At 58.1% G+C, this 10,745-nt stretch overlaps 1 protein-coding gene across 2 annotated transcripts; it reads left to right on the forward strand.

The window, feature by feature from the left end:
• The first annotated feature begins 8,012 nt into the window (after positions 1–8,012).
• Positions 8,013–9,847, forward strand: HELT (helt bHLH transcription factor). Of its 2 annotated transcripts, none has more exons than XM_075092441.1 (4): positions 8,013–8,310; positions 8,672–8,776; positions 8,917–9,013; positions 9,124–9,847. In XM_075092441.1, the coding sequence occupies exons 1-4, from the start codon at positions 8,284–8,286 to the stop codon at positions 9,621–9,623; spliced, it is 729 nt and encodes a 242-aa protein (XP_074948542.1). In that variant the 5' UTR covers positions 8,013–8,283; the 3' UTR covers positions 9,624–9,847. The 2 variants fall into 2 exon arrangements, with proteins under 2 accessions (XP_074948542.1, XP_074948543.1); XM_075092442.1 differs by having other exon boundaries at positions 9,127–9,847.
• Positions 9,848–10,745: the final 898 nt, after the last annotated feature.

Consider the following 10,745-nt stretch of genomic DNA (forward strand, 5'->3'; position numbering starts at 1 on the left):
TCACCAAAGGTGTACATTTGCAAGAAGTGATGATTTTAAAGCCAGGACATGCAGTCTAATTCCACACTTGTTTTAGGGAAAACTGTGGGATCTTCACATGTTATCACAACCCCTGGGATTGCCTTTGGGCCATGAGTGCACAAGCAGGAGAGGGCTCTTTGCAGTGTTCAAAGACAGAGAACTTTCTATGAAGGACAACCTAAGCTTTCCAGAAGCAGGACACTTTTCAGTGCTCAGCAAGAAACGCAGGACTTCCACAGAAAAAAACTGAGCTAGCAATGGAAAGCCTTTAACTCTTGTAACATACCTTTTCCCAGCAGCGAACAGAACAGCGCCTCTCAGCTGCATGTCTCAGACCTCCCTTTCTGGTCATATCCATCTCTTCTCTCTTTGAATAAATGAGACGCGCAAGACACTACGTTACTCAAAGCAACTACAGGATTTGGTGCAAACATTCAGCAAAACAAGTGATGACTCTGCCTTCAGCAACAAGGAGCACTCAGCATCCAAGAAAAGGAGCCAGTAGGAAGGCCACCCGCTCAGCAGTAGTAATGAAGCTGCAAAAGGCAGCTGGATGGGGCTGCAGTCCTTGCCTGGAAGATGCAACAGACTCTGCAGGAACCCTGAGGCAGCAGTCCCTTTCTCTTTTATATTTCACAGTGTAGACTTCAGGTGCCTTCTCAAAGTCTCTGAGATCTTACGTTTATCCTGATTGCCATAAGCTGACACTGGATAAACCTCACAATAGCCAACCATCAGTGTAACATGCAAGACCACTGATGTCACCTCACTCTTTCTACAGAGGAAGGGAAAAGCCGGCATGGTTCCCATCATTGAACCTCTTTTCCTGTGTTTCCTTGTGCCATGGCTGTTACAAGCCCAACATTTAGACTTAAACAGCTGGGCACACCCTGTCTATAACGCAGGCCCAACATTGTAAATCTTCCAGAGTTAGTAACAAGAGCACTTTTCTGAAGTATTTCCCTGGAAGCCACTGTAACAGGTCTGCTTGATCTCTGGGAAGTAAGAGCAAAGCTGAACTGACCCAAAGGTTACTGCTTTGCTGAAAAGAGGTCCTTTAAGTTCCTAGCCCACGCATTTAGCTCAGTACTGACGGTTCTTAATAATAGCGTGCTTGAAGTATGGCATTACCAAATTAGTAGGCTTTGCAGAGTCCATAAATCTCTCACAGGGGTGCCCTTTTCCGCTTCAGATAGAAAGTAAGTCATGGCTAGGAGTTACAAAGGACTCTAGAGGGAATTAGCCTCTGAAGTCCTATTGAATTAGCATTGTTTACAAAGCAGTCATAAGTATAATGGATGTTAACGAGTCTTTAATGAGTCAAGTTACAATGCAACACGTGTTGAAGTACAATAAACAAAAAGGCTGTGCTTCCCTCCCATTTATTCTCCTTGACACAGGTGTAGAATCCCTGAATCTAAATTAATCACATCCTATTGAGAATAGAGTAAAAGAGCTGAATCTGCTCTGTAACTTAAAAAAATTAAAATACGTTTCCTTTACTCCACACCAAACTAGGACCGAATTGCATCAGAACCAAATGTTCACACAGGCAGCTCACAGAATTACAAGATCACAGGGTGGCTGAGGTTGGCAGGGCCCTCTGGAGGTCCCCGAGCCAACCACCCTGCTCAAGCAGAGTCACCTAGAGCCAGTTGCCTAGGACTGGGTCCAGATAGCTTTTGAATATCTCCAGGATAGAGATCCCACAACCTCTCTGAGCAACTTCTTCCAGTGACTGACCACCCCCACAGGAGAAAAGTTTTTCCCTTGTTTAGACAGAAACCCCATCTCTCTCTCGTACTGATAAGCCCAGAACTGGACTCAGCACTCCAGATGTGGACTCGGCAGTGCTGTGTAGAGGGTACAGATCACCTCCCTCGACCTGCTGGCAATGCCCTTCCAGATGCAGCTCAGGATACCATTAGCCTTTTTTGCAGCAAGGGCACCTTGCTGGCTCACGTTCAACTTGGTGTCCACCAGGATCCCCAGGCTCTTTTCTGCCAAACTGCTTTCCAGCTGGTCACCCCCCATCATGTACTGGTGTATGGGGTTGTTCCTCCCCGGGTGCAGGACTTTGCACTTCTCCTGTTGAGGTCCCTCTGGATGGCAGCATGACCCCTTGTGTATCAGCCGCTCCTTCCAGTTTTGTGTCACCTGCAGACTTGCTTAGGGTACACTCTGCCCCATCACCCAGCTCATTAATGAAGATGTTGAACAGGACCGGATCCAGTATTGACCCCTGGAGTGCACCACTGGTTACTAGATGCTAGACTTTGTGCCACTGACCATGCCCCTCCGAGCTTGGCAACTCAGCCAGTTTTCAGTCCACCTCACTGCCTGCTCATCCAGCCCACACATCACCCGCTTCTCTATGAAGGTGTTACAGGAGCAGCATCAAAAGTCTTACTGAAGTCCAGGTAGACAATACCCACCGCTCTCCCCTCATCTGCCAAGCAGTCACTTCATCATAGAAGGTTATCAGGTGGATCAAGCACGATTTCCCCTCTGCGAAGCCATGCGGAGGGAAAGTTTTTGCTTTGCAGTCTAAGACTGGGGAAGAGAGGGTAGACATTTTATCATCATTATACATGTCATTGCAGAAAGACCCCTTGTACTCTCTGAACCAAATCCTTCAGGCTTTGCTCACACCAGGCAGCCAAGTCTAGCTAGTTAGCTATTTATACCACCTCAGTCACAAACCACCTAAGGTACGCCTCACCAAAGATTCAAGACTACCTTTAGGTAGTCACTGGAACTGATTTTGGCATTCTGTTCTCTTTTTGATGGGCTGTCATTTAAAGAGCAACGCATCCTGTCTTAACGGTGACGTGGCTGAGAAGATAGCAGTCATCAGCAAAACTGCACACATCCCTCCGCCACTTTGGGGGACTCACTTTGTACAAAAGCACAGCACATGTTCTCAAGTTTTGCCATATATATACGAACGCTTGACAGGTGAAAGCTGTGTCAGGTCTTCTGTCGATGTAAGTCAGCTTCTGTAAATGGGTATAACAGATATAACTATTCCTGGTTTTAATCAGTGAAGCAATTTTTCCTATATAATTCTGTATACATTAGCTTTACTACATATAAGCCTGAAATTTTATGCCTGACAAAAAAGTCAGCACAGGAGATACTACAAATTACAGGAATGTATGAGAGAATGACTCCCAGATAATCTGTACTCCAAAAATCGTTACCTTTTGAAGCACTGGTTTCTGAAGGCACCATCCAGCAGTTCTCTTTTCTAACTTTTTGTTACACCAGATATCCTGTCAGCTTGCCCAGTGCTGTCAGACAGACTGCCAGGCACGACCGCTCCAGCAAGATGGTCAATAAAAGTATGGCAGTCAGCTCAGTGGAGAGAGAATGAGACTGCAGGCAAGGGAACCGTCACCTCTGTGTGACCTTGGGGAGGGTTCATCTTGGGGATGACCAAGCCAGGCTACTGAGTGGGGTGTTTTATGCCTTTTGAGGCATTCTGTGCATCCACTGAAATTTCCGTTATGTCCTTAAATAAAATGAGACCTTTTTCAGGTGTCCCATTTTTAATCTTCCTCTTCTGCTGCCACAGTCATCCACAGAGTAATGATGCTGAGGCTGACAGACGGACTGCAGATTGGAACGTGTTCAGATCAGTACAGCTGAAAAGCTGTAAATCCACGGAACGTGAGTCCTTATGAATATAACAACCTTCTAACTGGCGTTCATACAAACCAGAAAAATCCAAAAGCAAACCAGATCAGATTTTACATTTACATTTACACTTAATACCAAAGAACAATGTGTGTTATATTGAAATTACACTATGAATTACGCTCACAATGAAATGCATCTCCTCAAGGGTGGAATCCAACAAGAACAAAGCAACACTCAGGAGCACGATTGACCTCCAAGTCCTGTCTGCCACCACAAGCACCAAGAGATACTCGACAACTTGCTAAGATAAGGATAAAAGTTTTGGAGTTTTCAGGATCACGGTTTAGCCTATGGGCATTGTCGTATCTTGCAGCATGAGAAGGACATCATCTACTGAAGCACAAACAGCACTTCCTAGAGCACTCTGGGCTTTTGAGGAGAGTGCCCTGTAATCGACCCAAGACCAGAGAGTCATGGCTACAAGCAAGGCTCGTTCTGTGAAGGATCACCTCGGGATGGAGACAGGTGGGTCCTGTCATGTTTATCACCTCCACCCTCCTGAAGCCACCATTCGTGGCAGGTGAGCTAAAGAGAGAAGCGTGGCCCATCCACTGGAACAGAGGAGGAAGATGCAGAGGCAGACTATAGCTGGAAGCAACAGTAGTATCAAGTTAGTAGGCACCTCTGCAGCTGGGGAACGAGAGGATGACCAAGCAGCCCCAGACCTGGAAGCAGAGAGCATTAGGAGCTCTGAAGAGACTGGAAACTCCTATTCCAAACTTGCTAGCCCAGCCTAGCCTCACTGAGAGTGCAAGAGTAAACAAATTCCTTGGAAAAGCTCTACAGCATTAGGAGCTGCTCTATGCACAGTTGTGTGTTAAACTCCTACTAAATGAAATGCCTTTTCTCATGGTTCAGATCACTGCTTCTTCGCATTTTTGCGAAGTACTTTGCCAAGTAATAAATCGACTTCCTCCTACAAGTAGGACCTGTTGCACCTTCTGCGTTCTCCCATTCCCTGCCAGCCATGAGACCAGCCAGGAGCGTGACCCCCTTTCCGTGTCACACGGCAGCACCTCCAGTACCACTCTTTGGGCCCTGAACCGGACCGGCAGGTAGTAGGCCAACGGCAGCCCCGGGCACACTGTGACACTTGCCTTTCTGCGCTCGATCCACCAATCCCACGGACAACGCTCCCCATGGGAGGCTTGTTAGCTGGCGTCTTGTGTGCAGACAGCACCAATGATTTGCAAGCCTAATATCTGCAGCATGAACTACTTGGCGAAGTAATTCTGTACAGCCCCGAGGTTACACGAGAGTCAAAAAAGAAAAGAGGAGGGAGGAAAAGCAGGAAGATCTGTTTGCATAAAAGAAAGAACTAGATGCCACCTCAGAGCAGCTTGACACCTCCCAAAGGACGGCCCCCCGCCCCAGCAGGGCCCGTGGCTGGGCAGAAGACCAGCTCCAGCTGGCGCTGCCGAGAGGCGACGAGCGGCCCTACTGCAGCCGCCGCTCCCGCCGCCGCAGCCGCGCGCCGCCGGCAGCGCACCGGCGGGGCCGGCCCGGGGCGCTCCCCGGGGGCGCAGCCCCTCGAAGCGGGGACCCCCGGGCCGGCCGCGGGGAGGGGGCGAGGGGCAGCCGGGGCGGCGCGGCCTCGCCCCGTCCCGCGGCCCCGGGGCGGCGGCGTGCTCGTCCGCCGCTCCGCGCCTACCGGGGCCGGGGGGCCGCGCCCCGGCCCCCGGGCCGCTCCCCGGCCGGGGAGGGAAGGGCTGCAGCCGGCGGGGGACCTGGGCAGGAGCGGGAAAACGGTGGTGGGAGATGGGGACTCGGGTGTCCGCCGTGGGCTGCCAAAGAGCCGCGCGCGCGTTGCCCGCAAGGAGACCCGCCGGGCGCTCGCGGGGACTTAAAAAGTAAAAAAAAAAGTAATAAAAAATTTAAAAATAACAAAAAAGACGCCTTCGCCTGGCTTCGCCGCAAGGGTGAAGTCCGACCGTGGCGGTGCCGGGTGATGCCCCTCTGGCCTCAGCCTCGCCGAAAGCCCCCTGGCCCGAGGCGGCGGCACAGGCGAGAGTGCGGCGGCCGCCCCGCGTCCCCCCGCCGCGGTCCCGGCTGGCCCGGCCGGCGGCCCGCCCGCGGGGGAGGCAGCGCGGCAGCGGCCCGCCGGAAAATAAACAACTTTCCCGGTGTAAAAAGTTGCCTCGCAGGTGCCTGCAGCTGGCGGTTAACTCCGACGGTAAGAGGATCAACTCCATCGCGGCTAGTGGAGCAAAAGAGGAGGGGAAAGAGAAAAAATAAAAGCCCCCGCGTTTGCTATTCAGAGTTTAGTTAATTTGGATGATAACGGTTCGTGTTTAATCCCATTGTACGAGAATGAATATACCGAAACCTACAAGGGTCCTGGAAGAAGAATAGGGCGAGCAGCACCGCGGGCAGGGGCGCCGGGCGGGCAGCCGGCCCGGCCCGCCCCGCCGGCCGGGGGAGACGCGCCCCGGGGCCGCCGCCGCCTCCCGCCCCGCCGCTCCGCGCTCCCGGCCGGCCGGGGCGCCTGCGGGGCGGGCCGGGGCGGCGGGGCGACGGCCGGCACCGCGCCTTTCCCCCCGCCGCTGCCGGGGAGGCGAGCGGGCGAGGGCAGCGGGGTCCTCCGCCCCGCACGCCCCGGGAAGAGGAGGTGGGGATGGTTTTCCCTTTTGAAACCACAAAGGGGAACGGGGGGAAAGATGCGGGACACGGTAGGAGGCGCGGAGCTTTCCCGAGAGCCGCCCGCCCGAGCTGGCGGGGCTGGAACGCGGGCCCTCCCCGCAGCACCTCCCGGGGTCCGGCCGCCTCTCCCGGGCCGGCGGGATGAGGCACCGGGCGGCCCCACCGCCTCCCCGCCCGCCCCCGGGCCTGCCCTCCCTCCCCGCCGGGGCGGCGGCGGCGGGGCCGGTTGCGGGGTGGGGTGGGGGGGGCGGTGGTGGTGGGGCAGGCTGTCGGGCGGCCCCTCCGCCCGGGTGCCGGCCCCGGAGGCGCACCGCCGGCCGTGGAGAGGATCGGCGGGGGGGGGGGGTCCCTCGGCCACCACAGCGCCGTCGGTGGCGGGGGTCGGCGGGCGGCGGGGGCGGGCGGCCCTCCCCGGCGCGGCGGGGCGGCCCCGGCAGGGCGGTGCGGGGCGGTGCGGGGCGGGCCGGGGGCTGGGTGCGCTCGCCAGGCGAGGAGCGCGGCTGGCCGGGCGGAGGGAGGGCCGCGGAGAGGAAAGCTAACAATGCTGTGAAAATATGTTTGCAGAAAATAGACAATTGTTGGATTAAACGTATTCAAGTATGAAATAATGCCTTTTTGTGTAAAAAACCTCAGCAATGTGAGCGTACAAAAGTTCCCCTGTGGCAGTTACTTGCTCCCTTTGTGAGCTTTGCGCTCCGGCGTCTCCACTTGGCGCGTTTAACTCGGAGCCCCCCTTTAAACGCGATTGTTTCTTTCTTTTTAATGACATTTACCGGATCAAAACATGCTGTTAATTCGATCAGAAAGCTTTACCCTCCTTAACAATGCCACAATAATTTCTCCTGAAGTTTGTTAAATTGACCAAAATTAGGCAAATGAATAGGGGGTCTGTCGGCGACCCCGCTCGCAGGTGACACCGAATAATGCACTCTCGGACCAGCTGCGATCCCCTCTTTATTTGCCCCTCTTTTCTTTGACCCGCATTATTAAAATTTAGGCCCAATGAAACTATTCATACTTTTCAATGGGACATTTTCCTATAGGATAATAGGCTACAAATTGAGCCTCTCCAAAGGAGAGGGGGGGAGCAGGGGGGGTAAAACAACAACGCACAGACGCGCACACCACACAAAAAAGGAGCGTCGTGTGCCAAAGCCTGGCGAGAGCCTCCCCGGGCCGGCGGGAAAAAAAAGGAGGGGGGGGGCTGGGGGGATATATCGTGTGCCAGCCCCCCGGTCCCACACCTGCCGGGGTGTCCCCGGCGCATAAAGCGGTGTAAACAAAAAAAGCCTCGCTGCCATCTCTTATAAAGATGGACGTGTCACCAAGTCGTGTGAGAAAAGCCTGAGAACAAACGGGGCCACTCCGTCTCCAAGGGTTCTCCCTTGAACTGGGCGGAACAGCCTATTAAGGGCTTACTTAATTACTTTAATGACTCTGGACAGGCTTTAAAATGCAGTCAGCGCCGGGGATAAGGGGAGGGGTTGGGGGGTGCCGGGGATTTGCAGGCAAGGCGGCGGGGACCGGGACGGGGATGCGGCGAGCGGGGCGCAGGGCGCGATACCGCGCCCTGCGCCCCGCTCGCCGCATCCCCGTCCCCGCCGCTATTGTGGGACCGTCACGTGTGTCCCCGAGGTCCACGTGGGGCGACACAGCTGGGCCGCCCCCGGCTGCGTGGACGGGGGCGAGGAGGAGGGGAAGGGGGAGGAAAGGAAGAAGAGAGAAGAAAAAAAAAAAGACCAAACCCAAACCCCTCTCTCGCCCCCTTCCACCCTGATCTTTAATGCATTCATTCCCCCGGCGCCGCTCGCCCCTAATCCTATGGGATCAGCGGGTCCGTGGAGGCCCCCCCCCGGGGTCCCCCCCAAGAAGTGATGGCTTTATAAGGGGCTCGGAGGGAGCGGGGAGGCAGTGCCCACCATGGCCTCCAAGCTCAAGGAGCGGAGGGTGAGTCGCCGCCCGCCTTGCGCGCACGGTTCTGCCCCCGAACCCGGCCTCCTCACCGCCTTCCCCTTCAAAAATCCCCACGCCCCCCAAAAAAAAAACCAAGCCACCCCACCGGAAAAAACAGCAAACCTCTCTTGCCGGGTCGCCCACGCAGACGGGGAGCCCCCGGGGCGGCGCGGAGAGGAGCGGCCGCCGGAGCATCCCTCCCCGGGCCGCGTCGCGCCCGGCACTGCCGCTGGGAGCGGGGTCGGGACTGGCTGCCCCTGGAGGCGTCGGGGCCGGGGGCGGCTGCCCCGGCGAGGCCGGATCCGGCTGCTTCCCCCCTTTCCCCCCCACTAACGCCCCCCCGTCTGTTTTGCAGAGGACGCCGGTTTCCCACAAAGTGATCGAGAAGCGGAGGAGGGACAGGATCAACCGCTGCCTCACCGAGCTGGGGAAGACGGTGCCCATGGCTCTGGCCAAGCAGGTAGGTGGGGGGGGGCGGCCCCCGCGCCCCTCTACCCGGTGCGGAGCGACTCCCCCCCGCCCCGATGCAGGGGGGCTGGGGGGGCGGCCCGGCGGCGCCGCAGCGGAGGGGTGATGCCCCTCAACCCCCGCCCGTTGCAGAGCTCGGGGAAGCTGGAGAAAGCGGAGATCCTGGAGATGACGGTGCAGTACCTGCGGGCCCTGCACTCGGCGGATTTCCCCCGCGGCCGGGAGAAGGGTAGGTGGGCGGGCGGGACACCCACGGCTTGGGGGCGGCCCCGGCATCCCCCGACCCCCCTCCCCGGCCGGACCCTGAGGAGCTCGGCTCCGCTGACCCTTCCTTTTCAGCAGAGCTGCTCTCCGAGTTCGCCAACTACTTCCACTACGGCTACCACGAGTGCATGAAGAACCTGGTCCATTACCTGACGACCGTGGAGAGGATGGAGACCAAAGACACCAAATACGCCCGCATCCTGGCCTTCCTCCAGTCCAAGGCGCGCTTCGTCACCGAGCCCCTCTTCACCTCCCTGGGGTCCCTGCCGGAGCCGGACTTTTCCTACCAGCTGCACCCCGCGCCCCCCGAGTGCCCCGGGCACGGTCACAGCCCCGGCGAGGCGGTGCTTCAGCCGCCCTCGGGGGGGCCCTTCCCCTGGCACGGCGCCGCCCGCAGTCCCCCACTGCCCTACCACATCCCCAACGCCGCCGTGCCCCTCGCCAGCCCCGGCCAGCAGCGCAGCACCTTCCTCTCCTCCGTGCAGGGGCTGGACCGCCACTACCTCAACCTTCTCGGCCATTCCCACCCCAACGCCTTCGGGCTGCCCCCGGGCCAGCACCCCTCCATGCTATAGGGACTCGCCCTCGCCTCAGAAATCCTATTTATGACCGCGGACGCTGCGGGTTACGCACGGGGAGGCGGCCGGGGGCAGGGAGATGCGCGGGGGTCGCGGGGGGCCCCCGCCAGCCCCCCCCCGCCCGCCCCGGGGGCCCGGCTCTGCCCCCGCCCGCCCCCCGCGGGGGGCTGCAGCTGCCCCCGCCCGCTCTCTTTCCCACCTCCGGGTGCGCTGCCTGTACAAGCGATGCCTCGGAATAAACGTTTGTACCCACCGCCCCTTCTTGTTTCCGGGAGGGTCTGTCTCCCACCCACCCGGGGCGGGGGAGGGGGAAATAACCCACGAGCGAAACGTGGGCCGGGGCGGCTGCTGCAGGCACCGGCCGTGGGTTGGCACTGCGGGAAGGGCGCGGCGGGTCCCGGTGCCGCCCGGCCCCTGCTCCGAGGCCGCCAGCGGGGCGCCGGAGGGATGAAGCCCCGGGGACGCCCCGCGGGGTGGGGGGTGCCTGGCCGCCCCACCGTGGGCGCCGCCGCCCTCCCACGCACCCGTGGGGGGATGCTCCGAAAGGCTCCGGCATCTCCCGCGTGTTTTGCCCCCGGATTTCCCCGCGGCGCGGCTAGTTCCGAGGAGGAGGAGGAAGGAGGAGGAAGGCGCGGGGCGGGGCGGGGAGGCGGCCGAGGTGCGGAGCGCCGAGAATAAACCAAATAAAAGCTCTTGAGAGCTCCAAGAACCGCTGCCGGCGCGGGGCCGTGGCACGGCGCCCTCCTGCCGCGCCCGACGGGGGCGTTGCGGTCCCACCCCAACCACGCGTCCCGCGTGTCCCCGCACCCTCTGGCAGGAGGGCAGGGGGACCCCCGCCCCCTCCCGGGAGCCGGAGCCGCCGAGGGGTAAATTAACTTATTCCAGTTGGGTGGGGAGGCTTTGAGGAGATTTGACCCGGGTTGTTTGCCCAGGTCACGCAATGGGCTGACCCGCAATTTGTAAACCAACCCGACCCTTTATTCCGAGACAGACAAAAAGATCTTCATTACAATGAATAAAAAGTAGAATGTGTATCTTCCATTTAACCTGTAAACACAGGGAAAGCTGCTATTTCAGATTAGTGGGGAAAAGGTCACACGGCGGGATAACGTAAGGAGT

This window comes from Phalacrocorax aristotelis, chromosome 4, assembly GCF_949628215.1.
Source record: "Phalacrocorax aristotelis chromosome 4, bGulAri2.1, whole genome shotgun sequence".
NCBI lineage: Eukaryota > Metazoa > Chordata > Aves > Suliformes > Phalacrocoracidae > Phalacrocorax > Phalacrocorax aristotelis.